Source organism: Orussus abietinus, unplaced genomic scaffold (assembly GCF_000612105.2).
Source record: "Orussus abietinus isolate OABI.00-Male unplaced genomic scaffold, Oabi_2.0 scaffold66, whole genome shotgun sequence".
NCBI classification, from domain to species: Eukaryota; Metazoa; Arthropoda; class Insecta; order Hymenoptera; family Orussidae; genus Orussus; species Orussus abietinus.
In genome coordinates, this window is record NW_019394234.1 from 338,012 (window position 1) to 360,156 (window position 22,145).

At 35.6% G+C, this 22,145-nt stretch overlaps 2 protein-coding genes across 7 annotated transcripts; one reads left to right on the forward strand and one right to left on the reverse strand.

Moving 5' to 3' along the window:
- The first annotated feature begins 487 nt into the window (after positions 1–487).
- LOC105699507 (signal peptide peptidase-like 3) lies at positions 488–6,799 on the forward strand. Of its 6 annotated transcripts, none has more exons than XM_012424581.2 (8): positions 489–691; positions 1,543–1,605; positions 1,685–1,844; positions 2,561–2,877; positions 3,462–3,805; positions 4,405–4,830; positions 5,373–5,480; positions 5,610–6,799. In XM_012424581.2, exons 3-7 carry the CDS (start codon positions 1,816–1,818, stop codon positions 5,439–5,441), a joined length of 1,185 nt encoding a protein of 394 aa, XP_012280004.1. In that variant the 5' UTR covers positions 489–691; positions 1,543–1,605; positions 1,685–1,815; the 3' UTR covers positions 5,442–5,480; positions 5,610–6,799. The 6 variants fall into 6 exon arrangements, 4 of the variants coding, with proteins under 4 accessions (XP_012279973.1, XP_012279982.1, XP_012280004.1 ...); XR_001104036.2 differs by having other exon boundaries at positions 490–691; positions 5,373–5,551; XR_001104038.2 differs by having other exon boundaries at positions 490–691; positions 5,373–5,551; positions 5,716–6,799.
- Positions 6,800–9,006: 2,207 nt separating this feature from the next.
- LOC105699526 (calcium release-activated calcium channel protein 1) lies at positions 9,007–19,357 on the reverse strand. Its single transcript, XM_012424599.1, has 2 exons — positions 17,778–19,357; positions 9,007–14,510 (listed from the first exon to the last, which is right to left on the reverse strand). The coding sequence occupies exons 1-2, from the start codon at positions 18,393–18,395 to the stop codon at positions 14,019–14,021; spliced, it is 1,110 nt and encodes a 369-aa protein (XP_012280022.1). The 5' UTR covers positions 18,396–19,357; the 3' UTR covers positions 9,007–14,018.
- Between the last annotated feature and the right edge of the window lie 2,788 nt (positions 19,358–22,145).

Genomic DNA, 22,145 nt, shown 5'->3' on the forward strand with positions numbered 1-22,145 from the left:
ATCGCCTTAAGGTCCAGTTCCACAACCCCAATTAACCGCAGTTTAAGGGGTTTTCAGTAGGTTGAAACCGAGTGTAAACCAGTTAAACTTTGGTTAATTCGAGTTCAGTGGTTTACATCTGGTTCAACCTACTGTAAACCAGTTAAATTTCTGTTAATTTGAGTTGTGGAACCGTGTCTAAGAGGTTCTAGAGGTCGATTCTGTGACTTTGGCGAGAGTACGCACTTCTCGACTGTCATCTCATGTGAGTTTATTCGCTCGAGTCTCCGAGTGAGAATGTGAATCTCCAAATTGAAAGAACTTGGTTCGAGATCTTGGAGTTTCCATCGAGATGTCACGCGAAGTATCTCACATTTATATCATAGTGAATATACGAAATCGCGGGAGATGTTCACTTTTAGAATTTTCACTAGCTTCGAATTACAGAATCGATCCCCTGATTGGCTGTAGAGAAATGGAGGAATAGGCGAAATACCTTACCGAGCGAAGAACCGCAGCGAACGACTGTGGCGAGCGTGAAAGGTTGGCAGTAGTGGGAGCTAGTGGAAGTAGTTCGCCGATAGGATCGCGGCGTTGGAGCGGTGTCCTTTGGTTTCTCTAGAGACTCTCGGGGTCCTTGTTTGCCGGAGAAAGCCCAGGTTGATGAGGTGATGAGAGGATTCACGAGGGGCCCAAACTTCGGACCGCCCAGGTAAGGGTGTCCGAAGGAGGCGGAGGCCCTCCCGGAGGAGCCAAATCTCGGATTCAGGAGTAACAGTTCCAACAGTTCCCTCGGGGCCAGGGCCGAGTCACGTGACCTCACTGTTTACCAAGATGGCGGGCCTCGCTATTTTACAAACAATTACTCGCATGGCTCGCGTCTCTCGCGACTCCCTCGCGATCCTTTGAATCCTCGAACGCGGGGAATCTGACCTACGGAATTGGGAGATCGCTCGTTTAGCTTAAACGTTGTTACGAGGTCGAGCAAACGGTTGGCGAAATTCCAACAGCATGCGTGAACGCGCTGGCATTGAGTTTCGCAGAAATGGATAGAGCCAAACAGTACTACTTGTAACCATTCCGATTGGTTTTTAATCGCCGTCGCGATCGTAAACATTGTTAGTATGTGAATTTAGAATGCTCGCATGTACTTTGCTCCAAGCTCGTAAGTCTGTCCCAGTCGTTGCAACATTTGTATGTACTCTGGCCCCACTTTAAGGTCATTAAAGCAGCTAATAGTTCATTCCAGGAATGATTATTGTATACTAAGCATTGTTAGTTGTTGTCAACAGTGACCTAGGATCTTATGGACAATTGAATGTACCAATTGAAACGTGAGGACTTCTGGTCGTGAATTCAAGTTTTTGAAGTTGCTTTTATATATGCGTACTTGCTGTGTAATAAAAAATGTCACTTTATATATGATTGTATTAAATTTTGTGAAGAAAGCTTGTCTCATGATAATTAAAACGAACAAAAGGAACTTTGTATAAAACGAGTCTTAATGAGTTCTGATATAAGCTGATTGTTTTTTAATTGAAGTTAAACTTTTGTTATCGATAGGTGGTGACCGAAGTTATAAAAGGGCTATACATTTGTTGATATGTTAGTCGTGACAAACGACAGGTATGTACACATCTATAAAGTATGTTTGCTTTAATACTATCAGTAAAATAATGTTATTAATAATGTTCCTCTATTTTAGCAGTGGCTGTAGATGATCTCGGATGTAATCCCATATCGCAAATGAGAGAACTTTTAAGAAGGGACATCTAAATGCCCAAGGGTGTCATTGAGTGACATTAAGTGCTGCGGCCACCCATTTCTTCTAAAAACATGGCTACCAATCAAGTGGATTACCAGTGGTTAGTTTACTTGCTTTATTTTCTAATATTATATATGTTTAAAGTTCGATCAAAACTTCCTTCTCAAAATAAAGAAAAGAATCTACTTTGTCAATAATGAACACAATTACTTCTAAATGTTCCATAATCATTTGAGTGCTGTAGGTGGAGATATATGTGCCAAAGAGAGACTATTGTTATCACCTATTGGCACATATATGCACTCAATGTCATATAGTTAACATAACCCATAAGCAACTTAAAGCTTGATGCAATAACAATTCGCTTGAAAAAAAAGCTTTGCTTATTATTTTACCTCACAGATTTAAATTGAACATTTCAGTGTTAATTGAAAATCTACATGGCTTCATTACACTAAGCTTTGAATTATTTCCAGAAACATCAGTTGATAACTATTGCCTTGGTTACCTATTAATTTCAGTATTGTTTGATCTTTTATTTTGATATTAAATCAATCAATTTATCGTTAAAGTATAATTGTACATTATGGATTCGTTCATTTCAAAACTTTATTTTTTTATAATTTTGATTATTGTTAACAATGGAATAGCACTCTATAATGATCAATAAATCAACATGGAAAATAAAAAGTTGATTAGCCAATTAATGGGCCCAGGCATTCGACTGCTGAATATACTTTAAAATAATTATAGGCGAAATATGAAAGAATAATATTTAAGTTAAATTTTTTATAATAGATTTTTTATGAATTATAGGGCTTACTCCATAATGGACTCATCCAGGGTTTCCACCTTTCTCATATCGATATTGCTGATCGTTTATGGCAGTTTTCGATCATTAAATATGGAGCAAGAGGCAAGAGAAAGGGAGAAAGAAAAGGAACGTAATAATTTGTTAACGGGGCTAACGAGCAGTAGTGGCACTGGAAATGTTGATGGCGCTAATGGAGGATGCGTCCAGACTTTAGATACAATGCATGCTCTCTGTCTACCTCTTGGTGCTTCCATTTCATTACTCATCATGTTTTTCTTTTTTGATAGTATGCAGACGCTCTTTGCAATATGCACAGCTAGTAAGTATAAGTTTTTTCATCACTTTTCATTTCAGTTATTAACGTAGACATGGTAGAAAAATATGTTGTAGTTCAAATGTCAATTGATTGTCGGTGCAACTGGTTGGTTACTCTATTATCGAGTAATCATGATTAAAAATTTTTTCATTACTCAATTAATCAGTGTCAATTTTATCATGATTAGCATGACATTTTTGGAGAAATATGTTCTTCGGCAACTTTGTGTTAATTCTACAGTTGTAATAAGAAACAAGTATCACCGAGGTAATATTAAATTCTGGATATTAAAGGCCTACAATTAATTGTCATTCGAATTATCAGTTTATACCAATCATTCCCAATTTTTGTAGACTGATATATTAATTTCGAAAGTAAATGAGCATTCTATCTTAGATTGATGTGAATAAATGATTTTTTGCTTAATAATTCGTTATTGGTCGTAATTGCCATTCTGAGATAAGATACGATTAGCACATCCTTAAATTTGTATACATATTGAACCATTTTTTGACACAATAGTAACAAGTATGTACAAGTATTATGATGATCTTTTCTTGCAAATAATATATGTTTTTTCATTGCAGTTATAGCTACAGTTGCCCTGGCATTTCTTTTGTTACCCATGTGTCAATATATAATAAGACCATGTTCAGATGGTAACAAAATATCATTTGGAGTGTGTGGGCGATTCACTGGGGCCGAATTACTCTCATTTTCATTGAGTGTAAGCATCGTATGTATTTGGGTGCTAACGGGTCATTGGCTACTTATGGATGCAATGGGCATGGGCCTCTGCGTCGCATTTATAGCGTTTGTTCGATTACCTAGTCTAAAGGTATCCACCCTATTACTCACTGGACTTTTGATTTACGACGTCTTTTGGGTCTTCTTTTCATCGTACATATTCAGCACAAACGTAATGGTTAAGGTGAGTTATTTCATTTTTCTTTGATGCATAGTTTTAACCATAACTATTTTAAGTCATTGAAGCTATACATATTCACATTGACATTTAAATTAGAATATTCGAGCCAACAAACGTGGAACGCTAGGGTCACAGTACAGACATGAATAACTGTCATATTGTGTAATATAAAGTACAAGGGCGTTTATTAAAAAATAATACTCAAATTTGATTATGACATTTAAATACTTTAGTCAATTAATTAACGTATGAAATTTAATTAGACATAACTTTCAATTAAAATTTATGAAAATATATCTACAACTTTAGAGTCAAATTAAACATCGGGGTGATCGTCTGTTAAAAAATAGTGTAATGCAGTTTCAATCGGTAACAAAAGGTCTGACACAAACAACTGTTGCAAATGATTACATTTTCATAGTTTGAAATGTGTGAAAAATTCTTAGGATATTCATCTTGGAGGGAAAGAAAAATAAAACACAAGTCATTAGTTAATATAAAATGATGACATAAATATAAACTCGTGCATTTGTGACTTTTGAAATCTGTCGACGGGTTAAGGATGGTAACATAACATAAAAATGTAATCATTTGTTTGACAGGTGGCTACGCGGCCTGCGGACAATCCAGTGGGTCTCGTAGCACGTAGATTACACCTGGGTGGTGTAGCTCGTGAAGTTCCGAAGCTCTCTCTACCTGGGAAGCTGGTATTCCCGTCGATGCATCAGTCGGGACACTTTTCGATGTTAGGCCTCGGCGACGTTGTAATGCCGGGCCTCTTACTGTGCTTCGTACTTCGTTACGACGCCTATAAGAAGAGCCAGATTTTGCCAGGTGGCTGCGAGACAGGGGTACCACCTCCGCGACACCTCAGTCGTATCAGTTACTTCCACTGTTCTCTGATCGGTTACTTTCTCGGTCTGCTCACTGCCACGGTTAGTTCCGAGGTGTTCAAAGCCGCGCAGCCTGCCTTACTGTACCTCGTGCCCTTTACATTGTTGCCCCTACTTACCATGGCGTATCTCAAGGTAATCTCTATTTACCGTTAACTTTATTCTTAATAGTTAAAAGCTTACTTTGGAGTAACGGCAAGTTACTTCAGCGACTAGATAGCAATGAAACGTTGGCCTTGATGCGAGGTTCATATGCAGAGTATATTTCGTTCGTTCGGTTTGTTCTTTCATTTCTGTATATACATGTCTCTAAAATGTGACCTTCTCAAAATCTGTAAAACTTTAATTTCATATCGGTTGTTCAAAATCGTCCGTCTTGTAGAATATACTTAATTGCTCGCCACTCGTAGTTCTTATTGCATAAATTAATAGGAATCTAGGTTTCGTTTAATTAACTATGAATACGTAAATACATTTATATGGAACGTACTTATTATAAAGGGGATAAGTTACAGCGTTTTGGCATATCTAATGAAAATGGTTTGTCGTTCATTTGTGTGGGAACCGTTAATGCGATTAAAGTCCAATTGGGAGCCTGAACTTCGTAAGTGCCAGGTAGTGTCGGGATTATCTTCTCGATGCGGCAGTTTAATTATAAAAATGCATTCAATTTTCAGGGCGACCTGCGACGCATGTGGAGTGAACCGTTCATATCCCAACAGCCGTCTAAGCACATGGAAGTTTGACAACTGTCCGGACTCGCTCTAGATTCTGTTTTCTGCTGGGTGAGGAACCATAACGCGCATCTCGCCGTTATTTCAACTTTACTCCCTTGTTTTCGTCGGAATGGATTTATGTGAGTAAATCTGTCCTTGTTTTTTTACTACTCCGCAAACGAGACTCATCTTTTTCAGTTATATTAAGATATAAGAGAAAGTAAATCACACCAGAGAATCGATGCGAATGGACTGCGTGTAACTATACACTTTATATAGCATAAATAATTTAATTTGAATGTAGCTCGTTGTTAAGAGTGGAGCAATAACGCATAGAGTCGGAGCATTCGGAGCAGTTTCGAAACGAGAACGGGAGTTCTAATAGTGCTACGCGAGGAAGATTACACGATCGATTTTGTGACGAAAGAACCACTGTAAAAGAGCAGAGATAGACAATGTTGGTTGATTAGATCTTTATGGGTTTACCCTTCTCACTAATCCAGAGAACACCATATGAGGCAGATTTTGTATATTATCATCATCGTTGAATTAGAAACAACGTATTCCTGAATAAAAAGCACAATTCTCTCTAAAATACGAGAGAACGGTGCACAATCATATGCGCAAGACTGTATAAGACGAGCAAGAACACTTAGCGGAAAACATAAAGCGTAGCTTTCATATATATTTTCAGAAATCTTTGCGAAGTGCTTTGAAAAGTTTAAACATGCATCTCGTTTCCTAGCTTTAAATATTTATTACGAACAATTCTGTACATTTTCCTTAATTTATATGAATTGCATGTACAGTATTGCACGTATCATTGTGTACGATCGATTTCTCATTGATAACACTCATTGTAGATACGGGCTGCTTAAATTGACGTTTTAATTGTTTAATGTCAGATGATGATGGCGGTACTCAAGAACTGATTAAGAGCACGCATATTTCGCATTGAAAGTGAATCGATGTTCTTTGTTTAACATTTTCCGGAAAGTGTTTCCAAGCTCCACTCTGATCTTATCGTTATCGCTAGTAAGTAGAAACAATTATTGATGCGAAAGGTCTCTTTCTAATTTATTACCGAAAGGAATGATTAATTGAACTGTACGTAATCTGTAATTATGACTAGAATAACACGTGGTTATTCAAAGGAATTCGTACATGAATCCAGTGAACATGTGTGTAGGTTGTGATTTAATTTTTAACATTGCTTTAATTATCGGATGAAGCAACATTTCTGTAAATACATGTATTAACTATAATTTTAATATGCATAAAGGGTCTGATTTGCAGTTTGCTTTTAACAATATAAGCGCTGCCGTGCGGCCTCAGGCAGTAAACATATTGTTATGAACGAACTGGAAATACCTAGTTCCAATCTTAAAGATTTATTCTATATATACGGAGTACCAACCCGAAGACATTGGTTCCTTTTTCGGGAAAGCTTTTGCTATGGGTGGACACGCTTCAAAGACTTCTGTACCTTTATTTCATCACAAGACTGAAGCTTATCTAAGGAATGCGAATACTTTTAAGGGGGCTCCAAATTCTTTTTCGTTTCAATTTTCGATTGCAACTTCATTTCCCTTACCTTTTTTTTACTCTCAGAAGAATACAAAGTTAAAACAAAAAAGGAAACTTAGGAGATGTTTAAAATCTTTGCTATCCAGTCCCATGGAGAACTAAAAAAATTGGTAACACTTCTACTGTTTCACTTTTAAACAAAAGTATGGCTTTTGAATTTGTAATTTATTTGTGTCGGTTTGGCTTATGTTTTGATTAGTTTCTTCAATATATCCTCTTTTTAAAATAATGTCAGAATTTAATGGCTTTATGAAGATTTACCCATTTTTATTTTCATTATTAATGAGAAAAACCATGTTAATCTCGCTTTTGAATCCATGACGCATTATAATAATTTAATTCGTAACTATCATCTTAATTTTTTTATCACTTCACTATTTTGGATATCTAAGTATTGGTAAGAGAGTTATTGTCTCATTACAAAGAGACACTTACGAATAAAGACTGATATTGGCAAATATAATATATAGTGTATTATATTAACTTCATTATTATCATGAAATTCAATAATTTGGTCTGAAATTTTTAGTTATTGCTTTATTAATCATGGCAATCATACATTTTTGCTGTTGAACAAACATACCGTGCGGTTATGACTTGTCACTTATGGTACTGCAAGTTACAGCCTGTTAAATTTAAACAAAATTACATCGATTGTAGTCTTGAATACTCATCTTTACAAGCACTGATAACTAAGTTCTGGGCGATTGACTATTTTCCTGATATGTTGATGTATTAGGTTGATGCATAAGTAATGGCGTCTTTTTTCACACGTTACGTTACGTGTAAAAAGCAAACGCCAATACTTTTGCATCAACCCAATAATTTATACATTGTCAGATATTGCAGACAAATTGTAATTTGATTTTTTTTTATCTGGGTGTTATAATTGAAAGGCCTAATGCAAAAGGGTATAAATACAAAAAAACTCACATGTATACTTTTTGCATTAATCCCTTCAATTGTGTGCGTATGTTATACAGTAGATTTTAAAATAACTATACATAAATTCATGTTCAAGATTTTTTTTTTTTCTATCAATAACCTTCCTAGCAGTTATCAGCAAGATACCAAATTAAGTACTATAATACTTGATAGATTAAAATACTATTGGTCACGTAAATATATTAATAAATAATATACCGTCGAAACCTAATATGCCACACATTAATACTATCAATAACTACTACTGTATCCATATTGATGAGATTTTGTAGAGATGATACACTTTTACGAGATGTCTTTATCGAATGCACGTAGTTTTTTACTTAAGGATACTGCATTTATTCTGTTTGATACAGAAATAAATTTACATCTTATTCGGTCGAACAAGAATATGATATACTTTGGTTATTTCTACAATCTCAGCCTATTCTGAATCGATTGTATTTACTTTGAATTACGGTAGATTTATAAATTCGAATAATCATGTTCAATAGTAACGATCGAAAGGCTTTGGTGTCCTTTTAAGCGTACTTTGCCAATACATTCGAGTATCTCGAACGGAAAAAAACACATTCTTCCCAGAATATATTCTGCCCGTTTACCCATCCATAGCTCAAGCGGTACATATTAACGTGCGGTCGGCAGTTATTAAGAGTTCATAATTTTGTATACGTTTTGAATTCTATTTCACTTACATGTTACATAGATGAACGATAGAGGGGAGATTAACATTCTAGGTATATTTCCGTTACGTGTGTAGGATATATAGAAGACTCGGATTTCTTCTTTACCTGATATTCTGCGTCACGCTATCCTTTACGAGAAGCTACCCCCGTGTCCCACTTATTATCTTAAGTCGAAACGTATTTCTCGCGACAATTAAGTAATTCGAGTTACAGGACATTACTTACGGTTTTAAATATCTCAGACGTCTCATTTTGTTCTCGCAATGTACATATACGAATGAGCCGTGTCTTCGATGTTAATATTTTCTTTTTCTATTTCTGTTTCTCTCTCTCTCTCTCTCTCTCTCTCTCTCTCTCTCTCTCTCTCTCTCTCTCTCTCTGTCTCTCTCTGTCTCTCTCTCTCTCTCTCTTTTTTCTTCTTTTTTATATATATATACATAAATAAAAGGCGTCTTTTTGCGAGAGTCTGATTCAGGTGCTTATTACAATATCTCACAGATACAGTACACGCGATAAGTATTGTAATTGTGACATATTTTAGTACTCATACCAAAAGCCTACTGCGAATTTGGTGTAACGTGGGGGTTTACGAAGTTGTGTCTCGTGTAAATTGATTCATTACCATGGAATTGTCAAGTGAATATATGAGATCATAGATGTGGAAAATATGTATCGGAGTAAGACATTTCTCCTGGCTGCAGATTGAGAATGTTTTTAGCTTTCGCAGTCAACCTGATTTCTCGACATGTCACGTTTTACGCAATAGAGTAAGTCGTTCACTTTTAACATTTTCATACAAATTAAGCATATCAGGTTTGGTCAATGACGTTTTCATTCCTCTTTGTCCTATGATTCCTTTCGCGGGAAAGATCGCTGTCAAATTAGTAGTCAAGTGTTGTTCCAAATGTTGTTTTTAATGTCATAACTCGCGTTCACGTTTGTTCATGACATGGTTTTTATATAACAAAGTATGTATCAGGAAAGTCATGTTAATAGGAAATGATTAGGCGTATGCTCTCCAAATTTTTAAGAGTAGTACGGAGCCTACAGCGTCTCCCTGCTTGTAGAAGTTGATTTTTTTCAAAATTGTAAAATGACAAATGAAAAATGCAATTTCAGGAAAGAATAGTAACGATGCCAATGCCTTTTTCACGTCGATAATAAATGAGCTTGAAATCGATCTACTCCAGTACGGTACTTACCAAATAGCGAGTACAAGTGGAACGTACACGTTCTATAATAGGTATTCTCATTACTTTAGTTTAAACGTTGCTAATCTTAGAAATTATGTGGTTACGTTACATTATAGCAAACATTTCTAACACTTAAATGGTAAAACGTGATGTGGTATTAACGACAGCTGGAATTTCGGTATTCTCAATATTGAAAGGTCTGTGAATTATATTTTAAATAAACTTATAAAAGGTACCATAGCATATATTTCGAAGAATAAATAAGAGATTTTTACTTTTTATACGATTCACTTTTGTTAGAGGCACATATATTCGCTTATACTATCAATGAATTAGAGACTTTTACTAAGCTGCCTTAGGGCAATAGAAATAATCTATAATTTCAATATTTACCGAAGTGGGTGAAAAAAGATGCAAATATATACACACATGTATATTCGATGAGGAGGTGATTTTAATATTAATTTCGAAAAACGTGAATGTCTTCGAAATTAGAGATGCGAAAAGGCAAACGATAATAATGGAAATTACCTTCACATGTTGAAGGTACATCGTACAATTGTTTATTCACTAGAATGTGAAAATCATGTCGTGAAAAACAATGGATACGTGTTCTTCAGCTTATTCTTACCCCTATAATTGGAAACTTTTCACGTATTTTCCTGAAATTAAATGGAGGTTTGATAATGTACAGATGCTCTCGTATCAGTAGTTAAATAGGACAGCATTAAATTCATTGAATGAATTTTCTCAAATGTTACTTGAAATAGATAACAAAGCCCAGATTCTCGCGAAGAAATGCCTTAAATGGTCTCCAAGGTTGTTTTTGGCGTTACAAAAGTGACGAATTTCTTTCAGAATATTACCTTCATGTCTAGTATTGTAGATAGGCAAGTATTTTTGACACAAAATATGTATCCAAATACTTGAAAAAAGAACCGAGGCGCCAGACATTTAGTTAATAGGTACGAAACATAATATCAAAGAAGGCTTAACACATGAGATCTGTCGTGTTACTCTTCTTTTACTTGACAATTTCTCTTAAGTCATTACGATTGTCATGATGTCCTGCCTCGGTTAAACGTATTTCGATACACGCTTTGGGATGTTAAAAATACTATTGAAATGTTTAGAATGGCCAACGTAATAGTGCTTCGAAGCACAGTAATCAATTAGTCGATGTGTATCGATTTTGGAATGACAAAAACAAAACTTGAAGCCCTTGAAATACCTCGCTCTATCCTTGAAGGGAGACGATCTGATCAATTTCGAGATAACCATTCGAATAACAAAAGCCGTGAAATTATGTACGTAGTAGATGTAATAGAATAAAACCGTAAAATTTGGAAGCGAGGCATTGTGCAATAAGCGAATACATGAATACATGTCACACTCTTGCGTTCGTTTCTCACGGAATCGCGGTGTGCTTCTAGTAATCCTTCGTCCTTATTCAGTTGTAATTATTACCATCCCATTTTATGGTACAGAGCTCTTTTTGTACAAGGAGGAACGACAACGCGATATTGTAGCGGTTATTGATTACCATAAGACTATACAACTGGATTGAGGAAGAAATGGGAGAAGACGTGCTGTGTAATTCGTGAAATTCGGCAATTAACAAATCGTCAATCAGCGAGCGATGACTGACCTAACTTGAAATACACATTTATTATTACTCGAAGGCGCATTAATAATGTGATAGGCAATCGATGTTTGCTCTCCAAATGAAGATAGAGGCATGTATCTCGATACAATTCGTTTCTCTTCCAGTTCTTCCACAAAACATGCGAAAGAATTTAACTTAAAGTGTCGATACATTAGAGTTACAACTTATGGATAGAACAAAGTGAACAAACAAATAAGCAGGTTTAAATAAAATTCGAAGATTTGAACCTTAACGGAATATAATTATTAAGTAACATAGTGTTATTATCCTAAAAAGCACTCGCTTGTACTGCTGCAATTCTCAACTTGCATATGTACAGCCATGTACATTTTTATATATAATAAACACATGCCCGTATTCGTATGGCGGTGTTTAAAAATAAATAACTTGGTACGAATTTCTTATTTCCTACGACGACTTAACGCTCTAGTACTGGAGAATTTTAACGCGTAGAAATTATAAATTCTACGTAGTAGAATTAAAATGTAAGTATAAGTGTGACGGTAATGAATGCGATGTTTAGCATATGCAAATTTAAGGTATTCTAAAGCCCCTTATCTGTTAATGTTTAAATACCGGTTTTTATTGGTTATTCAAAGGATAGAGGATGTAGAATTGCTATCAGTTTGAAGCCATTAGAGTTTTATTTTAGTGGGAACGTAATGTTTCCCTTTTTGGTGCTAAAGGGTTTAGGAATCACGCTTTGATTGCATTCTTGTTGCTCTTTGACATTTATAAGCTAATAGATGTTACGAGTAAATAATATTAAAAAAAAAAGAATAACAGTAAATAATTACCAAATAATGGTGTGTCTTATTAATGTATTGTTTACATAGGAAAATCTGTTTGTACAAATTCAAATAAGAAATCACCTACCCTTCTATGAGTTACATATTGTTAAATTGAAATTAATTGTTGAACAAAACTTTAAGCTTTTGCACTCAACACTATTTCGATAATGAGTTCTTAAACGAGTACTTCGTTGTCTCATTTAAATTATTAGCCAAAGGATCTCTTTGAGCAGAAATTTCTCACCTATAATGGCGAGTAGTGACAAGACGATGTATCTTGTCCACAGTATATGTGGATGTGTTTACCTTATTTCTAATACAAATGTAACGCTAAGAATATAGATAGGAATTAAAAAATAAATAATTCAATAATTTACTTAAATAAATATTGGTATCAAGGGATACATTCTATTTTTCTTTCTAGTTATACGTGATAAAAATAATAGGAACCAAGCAGGAAAAAGACGCGTTATTTTTTACTGCAACACGGTACAAAAGTAATATTTTGTTGCAAAGTATTGTACCGCTTAATACAAGATAGTAATGTAGATGTGACACGTAATAACACTACCATCTAGATAGCGCACTAATGACTTGGTTTTTTACGATTCTCTTGTACTTTCAAGTATCATCATTTTTGACGTTGAATTTGAGACTGGAATATATTTAAAAAATTTGTTAGTCTTGGGGTGACCCATGATAAACAAGTTTAAAATCAGGCTGTAGATATAATTTGATCCGTGAAATAAAGGAGCACGTCGCTCAATAGTTATTTCACGTTATCATTATCACTTTCAGAAGTTATTAAATGAATTGAGTATTATTTTCCTTTTTTACAAGTGCTCGAGGTCGACCTGAAAATCCTAGTAATAAACGCATTTCTTTGTTTAAGACGTACTGTCATGACTCCGTGATTTTCAAAACCATCGCTACAGTATATGGAATTAAACAGAAGATACTCGGAAAAGATATCAGGAAAAATGAAAGAAAATGTGGGGCCTTCGTGACTGGTGCCTGGTTCCACCAACTTCGATTAAATCATTGATTACCTAAACGCAGGTTAATGTTAACGTTCAAGTTAATCATGGGTTAAAAACGTAAATGTTCCCCCACATTTATTTAGAGCGGGATTAACTAATCGTATACACCGTTCGAAGTAAGTTGAATCATCGGTGAACACATTCGCGTGATTGGCTAATACTCTGATCGACTAGAAAGCAAGACAGATGCGCTTTTGTCGAGACACGAAGTTCCCCTAGCTTTGTGCAAGAAGTAAAGTTCTTTGGTTAAGAATTAATATAAAATATTATCAAGCGTACTTCGATCATTAAGAAATTGTAAATTAAGTCAAAAGACGTCTTCATTCGTTTCGTCATAAGATGATGCTAATACATCCTGAATCTAATCCATGTTTTCCTCACGTTTGTGCAGTTTTTAGATTAATGTACGATTAAATGAAGCTAAACGATCGAATTTGACTAGTTACCCTAGACGTCGGTTAATGGAAATTAACTCGCCGTTAAAATGTGGTGGAACGTGCACTCATTGTAACTGAGGATTAGCTTTTTAACCAAAGTTGGTAGAACCGGGCATGGGACTGGGAAGTGTATACATCTATTCTGTCTATGCCATATCATTTTTAAGTACGTGATTATAGTAGGCGTATTTTCTAAATATTCTAGTATTTTTTTGAAATAGTCTAGTCTAGTTCAACTTAACGAGTTATCTGGATCTAGAGATTAAACATTGGTTTGCCCTATTGTCACATTGTCCAGGTTCCTTTTAATGCTCTCCAGTTCATTCATATCCGACACGGAGGACTCGCACTTGTATACGACCAACGAGTGGTAAAAGTGCACCGCGAATGCCACGAATACTATCAATACTGGTATCACTATGATGGTGCTGGCCGTGGCAGCAGTAGTAGAGTAGTCCCAGAACTTGACCCAGCAAAGGATGGCGACCTCGACCAGGAATAGAAAGAGTCCCAGTACTGTCGAAAATGCCCACGCTAATTCTATGAAACCACGCATCCTCTCGTGAGGTGACTCCGTAACCAGACGCGCCACTTGAAGTTTGCTAATTGCCTCTATATTCGGTAATAGATACGTGCTTATCATTAGGGCGAAGATATGAACAGAAACGAGGACGGTCGTGCACACGGCAAACATGATGAATAGCCATTCTGGCACCTCTGTGGGGTCATTTATCTGAAGCTCAACCATTGCCACCTGGAATATAAATCATGTAATGAGTCATAACATCATTTATCGCGCAGACGTTTTTATCTAGCGCGATAACACGGCTAAACGGCTCCATTTAATTCGAGTTACAGTATGGGAAACGTTCATTACATAGATGTTGGAATTTTATACGTATAAGACCAATTTTTGGCAGCTAATCAAACAGTGTTTGTTCTTTAAACTATCGGAATAGTTGAAAGGAGCTGTTTTACTGTCCCACCATGTCAGTGGACAAAGAAACGTGCATTCTTTATTGTGACCCTACGTAATATTAATAAAAATGTATATATGGAGAGGAATTGGTGTTAGCGTATCAGAAAGATAACACTCTTTGCAGTAGGTAGATTTCAATAATACTTCGTGAGGCGGCTCCTAAACTTAGAATTTTTTCCGCAGGAACTAACGTTGTGCAATGAGTGCTTAAAGTTTACATGATTCTTTCGAAATTAGCGGGATTTATGACATCGTAAAAAGGAGAATTTTACTCGACGCATGAAGATATATTATCACTTCGAGAGGCGTAGCAATTATGCCAATACTGATAACCGATAACAATGTAAAGTAATTTGTTTAATAATAATTTGAAAGTACGTGGATGATTTAGAGCTTTCATGTTAAAAATTGATGCGTATATGTTGCAAATAGATTAGCGATGCAATTTAATATATTTTACATGCACTTTTTTTTTCATAGTATTACGTCACTTATATTCATATCTTTTCAATAATTTCTTATTGAAGAAAGTGACTTAACAGTATTAATTCAGTTGCATTATAGCAGGAATAACAAGGATTTCCAATTTTAGATGAACGCATCTTGTTTTTATGATCTCATCGGGTAATTCCGATGAACACGTCTTATCAGTTAAACCACTTATACATTCCCCATTCAATTATTAAGTACACGTAACGATAATAGTAAAGTCAAATATCTGCAACGTACCCCCCACTAAATCATTTAAAAACTTAATTTTTGATAATATAAGTATAACATATAACATATTTCACCTTTTACATCGTCAAATCCGACGGTAACATAAACAACTTTTAGGTTTTTCTTGACTTGTACATTTTTTAATTGTTTGTATGCCATAATTTTGATGCTATTTGAAGGAACGATTTATAACATTTGAAGGAAATGGTTATACATTTCTTTTTTTAAACAACTGAAAAGGACTTCAAAGAGAGATAGACGTTCACCTATAAGTTACCGATTATTACGCACCGCATACAAAAAAGTATGTAAATTATGGAAATCGGGATATTGATGAAAAATAAAAACTAAGGAAAAACATACATCGCATAAATATTCAGAATTTATTTGGGTATTATTCATTGTTTATTATATTTATTCCTTAATTCTTGTACGTATTTCATTGTTACTGAACACATTTCTTTTTTATCCGCAAATGTTATAAGAGGATTGCATTGCTTTGTCGTAAGAACTACTGTTTGAAACGAGCGAAATAGGGATTATCCAACAGAGTCAGTATCTGCATTATGCAATTATAGATATGTTCAAAGATTACTGAGAATTGTCGTGCACGTTGATTTAATAGTTTGCAGGAAATGTCATATAACTGCGTGAATTGTCGTCAGATAGAAGTAACTGCAGGATTGCTCAAATGTAATAACCAACCGAGATGTGCAAACTTTTTGCGTCTTCTAGAGAAAAATGTTTCCATGAAAAATCCAATAAGTATTACCTTCTTGTTATTTCATGAACAAGCATTTATAAATGCTCTAAAGTGCTCACCATTTTCTCTCTGAATTTGATTAAATATTATTTAAGTATTTACTTTTATACCACATGTATTGGTCGTATGTTTCATTTGCTTATTTGTTATTAATTGTGTCGCCACGTTTATTGAATTAAAAATATTCAAAAGTACCTTAAGTTGCCGCTAAAGCAATAGAAAAATGTCTAAGTTGAAATCAGGCTGGTTAACGTCTATGTTACGGTAACAATTAACTTTGAATTTTTATTTTTCTTCTAAATCTTATTTTAGGGGTACCCATAAGTAATCAGTTATTTTGAGCGAGGTGTTTTAGACGTCAAAAAAAAATTGATTACTCATTGGTATCCCTGATATATCCGTACCGTGTCCGTGATGTATCTCATGCACTGATAGAAATAACGGAATCTTATTGTTAGATTTACAATATACTGGGTTATTAAAACATTTTCCTATCAAAACTGATACCTCAATATAAATCTAAAAAAACGGTATTTTCTATCAGCGCACGAACGCGATATGGATATGTCTGAATCGTTTTTAAAAATTGTCGGCAAACCGAATACGCCGATCAACAGGATGTACGATTAGTCCGCTAGTACACTAGTTACACTAGTACTACCGATTGATTTTTTTTGTATAGGATGGACCGTCTGAAACCAGTCATTTTGACTGGTCTTGGTAGTTATAGCGTTAATGGAGGTTTATTGTAGAGACAATGATCCAAGAAAATCATTTTCAATTGTTAATACGGAATTTTTAATAGTTTAGAGAATATTAAGGTGATGTGAAAGGCACGGTATAACTTTTCGGTAAGGACAAATTCCTGTAATATACCATCTGAAATGACACGCCACCTTAGCGATATTTATATTTATAAAGACAGCTGTGGCGTTCTGGGTCGACAATTTGTTCGAAATGACATACTCTATACGTTGTTTTAGTAGAATTATTATCCAGTACTTGGCAACGAGATACGACCGAGTCTCTTGATAAAGAGATCGAAGTAAAACTCAATAAATCCCCTGGATTCATGATTTTTTATGCTCTCGTCGACTGCAGAGCCATCCGTTGCGTTCAATGGGAATTAAATGTTTGCTTCGAGCACACTACAGTACCCGCGTTGCCCATACCATACACCTCACTTTCGGGGATATATTTTTTTCCCCTTCTTTGGGCCTGAATGTATCATTTTCGATGACTGTCATGTTTTAAGTTATCGAGACACTTATTCCTAACACTTTCAATGGTTACCTTGGAGCCTTCAATAAGTGAATAACAGCAAAATATTGACCGGGATGCCATGTTGGTCGGTCTAAGATAAAAAAGAACATTTTTTCATTGCAATTTTTTTATGGTCACGAACAACTTCGGTACTTTTATTATAATCGTGCGGTAAAAATCTGGCAAATAGGTTTTTTAGAAAATGCGTGTCCGCGGAATTTGGCCGTCGCCGATCGGTAAAAACTACCTTTCATATCATCTTAAAAGGAGAGTGATTGAAGAAATATTCTATGTACCATCGCAAACCCGCTGAGTAACTCCGACGTAGTTGCAGTAGCTTTCAGTTTAGCCCTACTCATGTGCAGCCTCCTCCAAGAGAGTCCCTCGGGTCCATCTTGCTCTTCGGAATTCGGAGGCACCGGCGATTGTGGAACATGCGAGCCACAGGCACAGCAACACGTGCAAGGAGTATTGCTACCAGATAACTGGCTTCCCGAATAGGGACTATATGGAGGGCTCGGGATGGGTTTCATCATATCCAAGGCCACGTACTTACTGTGATGCCTGTTCCTTGGGCTAAGTATAATTTCACTCTGGGCCGAGTGCAAGATTTGTTTTGGAGTGTAACTCGAGTCGCCTAATTGATTCGACTTTTGCAAGTACGTGGCAGACATTGGCCTTAACTTGTGCGAAGGATTTCCGAGCTTCCAAGTGGACTGCGAAAAGTCTATCTGCGTCGACTTTGTCAACTTATTCGGAACCTCTTCCAGGGAAACCCAGGTTTTTCCTTCTGGTCTCTGATTAATGCTCGTGGCCTTGTCATTTTCTCCTCGGTCGATGTTTGGAAAAGTGATGGTTAGGCAGCCCTTACTGCCGGTCTCTTTTAAGTTCCCATTGAGCATTATAGTTGACATTGGTTAAGCCCTTTCATTTAGCGAGTTCTTCTTAATGGTACAATGTTCAATAATTGATTCAGTCCTGGGTTGATTGCACAGAGTTTATAAAACTGGCCAACAACTTGGAATTCGTATAGTTAGATTGTTTAACGTTTTCATCAAGGGCTGTCATTGAATGACAAGTGTCATTTCCAATTCATATATTATAACATGCATTTAGCTGCGTCGCGGCTAAACTCATTATTACTAGAATAAGTCTTCATATCCATACACGTATTTGACAAGGTGTTTCGTCAGCTCCCTTCAAACAATCCGAGCACTGTTCTCGGAACACTCGACTTGAACGATTTTTTATTGTGTACCAAATTAAAGAAATCATTTGCATGTCAAAACAAGGTAATATTCTTTACTCGGACCACTTCGTTAACAATAGGATCCTCTGGTACGTATTCTTCATTGTAATGCAAGTGGTTTCTAACGTTCATCTACAATACACTTGCGGTATATGCGGTAGATTCATTGCAGAATTTTAAAACAGTGTCAACTTTGATAGCCTCGTTCTTTAAATCTACTTCGCGTAACGCAAATCTAGTCGATGCACTACACGATTCCAAAACGATCGGCACTAGTTCTCCACCTTATCCTTTCCTTCCACATTCTTCGACTTGTACTGGCCAACTGCTAATTTACGTATGCTTTCCTTTCACTTCCAACGGCAGAGATAAAAAGAATTTAGCTCCGAACTATGTTTATTACTTTGTAGCCTGTCTTCTAAATCCAGAGTCACAGATGCTCGTCCTCGCGGATGCACCTTCTCACGTGAATTCACTGCAAGCCCGGGTATAAAGGAGTTTTGTTAATTAAGTAATGTATAATTTAATGAGAAAATATGTGACTGTACTAGGAGGTAGAACCAGAGGTACCGGGAGCGACTGCCGTGAGCTCGTCCGGTCCCTCCTCGAGGAACAGTGAGGAACACACTGACGAGCCGCGGCACGTATGTCTGTACCTTACCTATCCCAATAATAACAATAGTATTAATTGCCTCTAAGCCATATTGGCGGCATAATAACTGGCTATGTGACTTCCGAACACGTGTGTGTAACCACGTCCTTAATTGTGTAGGTGAGCATAAGCAAGTACAGCTCCATGCATAGGTACCCAGAAGTGCTCGTGAAACGCAGCTAACAAGGACACGTGGTTGCCATTTTTCCTGGTCAGGACGTGACTTGATTCATGCCCATCCCTGACTGCAGGAATGTTAGATTCGGAAATTCCCCTGGAAATTTAGCCGACGCTCTTCAGTTTTCCTTAATCAAGATACTGGAGAAAAGACCCGGTCGTTAAGCATCGTAGAAGGATGACATACGTGACGGATGTATCAGATTTATTTCATAAACATATCCTAGTGTGTAACTTATTTAATAATTGTTATATATTGTGTTATATCTTTTACTTTACTTCATATACAGAATATCCGTAAGGGAGGCATTCGTGTTGAGGTGCCAGGGTACTAGACACCGACAGGCTGTTTACTTAAGTCATATTCTTTTTATAAAAATTCCTTAGGAATAAGCTAACTTAATTCAAGTTAATTCAATTTGAGTAAAGACCCTAATAGTTTTAGTTTTTTTTATCGTTTGTATGGTAGTTTTTTTGTCACGAGGATGAATTAAATACTCTAGACCAGGGACATACATCAAATGGTTGTCATATTTTATAAAAAGTCGCAAAGTGTCGTACAAAAGAAGTTCTTTTACTTAGCTGACTTATAATTTGCCGACAGGCATTTTAAATAGTTAAATACTTCTCTCTTTGGTAAGGACAATAACTATATGAGGATAAAATTAATCGTTACAATTATTCATACTTCTATGTAAAGGGTGCAGAAAAGAAATCATTTTGGAAGCAGTTTATAGCGAAATGAAATTATTAAGTCTATATATAGTATGATGAGCATGATGTATAATCGATCAACCTTGTTTATGATATATGCTAATTTGATTACCTCTCCTCTCCCTTTCCCACCGGAATTCAAACTGTGTAGGCAAAAGCCGTTGAACCTGTCTCGCGATCGCCATTACACATCGTTAGAGAACTTCTTGGTAATCAGCTTGTACGGTAAAAATCATAGTTATTTTAACTTGAAGTAAAATCACGGTTTCTATTGACGCAATACTCTATGAGGAACTGTATTTGCTCTAAGCCAATGTTAATAAAAGATGACTGTAGAACATTTAGTAGCTATTGACAGTCCCAGATGTGAATTCAATCAATCAGGGACGGACTTTGTTTTGCATTGTTTATTCGAAATTATAAATTCTACTTCTTCGATAATTTATAATATTCCTTTGAAATATCCAAATTTCATTCGTCTACAGACTCTTTTCAATAATATAGAGAAAAAACAAATAAAGGACTTATTTGTTTTACTCTTTAGTACGTCCGCAATGTTTGATGTGACATTTCCATTACAAAGCATTGTCTTTGCGTTTAAAAATACTTTCTTATGGTATTTTATATGATTATTGTAATTTGAGCATTTATTTATATTTAGGAACCTTCTACTTAACGCCACTAAACAAGAAAATCGGTTCTTCGTTTTTAGCATTCTCACACATGAAGAATTTATTTCTCATATTTTGTCCCGAATATCACGAAGATTTTGTTACCATGAAGAAACGCTAAAAGTTTCGGTTAAATTTTGGAAGCTATACTTTTTATATCTTTTGTTTCGTTAACAATTCATATCAACAGTATCTTCAACAGATTCTGAGGGCAAATAAAAGGTAAACAGTTTTTTTATTGCCTTCGCGTGTCATCTTTCGCTTTAAGTGTGTGTCATCATTTTGCGCAATCTCATTCGAATGCGCGATGTGTGCTAGCTATTAAGCGCACTTCATTTCCTAATATATACCCCTTGAAGGCAAATATTTGACTTCACATATGAGCATTCATTTAGTCGTATTAAATCTTTCGTTCCGCAATCATGTCCAGTCAGTCATTTTTTATATCACTGGAAGGTATAACAATTTTTGTTTCTCCTGGGTTCAACATTATGTAGTTCGACTATAAAATATGGTTCACACATATATGAACATTCATTTATATTGAAGTAATTTATTAATAACTCAGAATTGGGGGTACAGAGAAGTGCTACAAATAAAGGTAACTTTTTGTTTGTTGCATTGCAACAAAATAACATGCAGCAAAACGTTCCTATTGGTTAAAAAGACACGGATTAGCCATCATGGATAACGCAGAAAGAATTGCAAGTTAATCATAGCGTTTTACTGCATTCAATTGCACAGCAATGCAACAAGTGAAAAGTATCTTAAAAATTACATTGAACGTAAAATGTTCAAACTTTGAAATCAATTTAAAAAATGAGGGACTTTCGGTTGTACCAGAAATCTATACTAGCCTCGTTTTAAATAAAATATCCTATATGTTACGGAATATTCTAATTATATATCGAATTTATGACATACTCTGGTAACCATATATAGGATTTAAGTTTCACTATCTTGGAGTTATCTACTATTCTTTCATAAAGACTATACTTGCAACATTCTAGAAAATGGGCTCTATTGGTAAAATTAAACGAGATAGAAGTTGCAGAAGAAACGAGAGAAAGTTGCGGTAATAAAGTCTCGAGAATTTAAAAATACTAGCTAGGTTTGCTAACCAACCAATCACTTTTAATATATTGCAATATGGTGGCGTTTTGGAAGTCGCAGAACGAGTTAAAAATAAGATCTCTGGGGA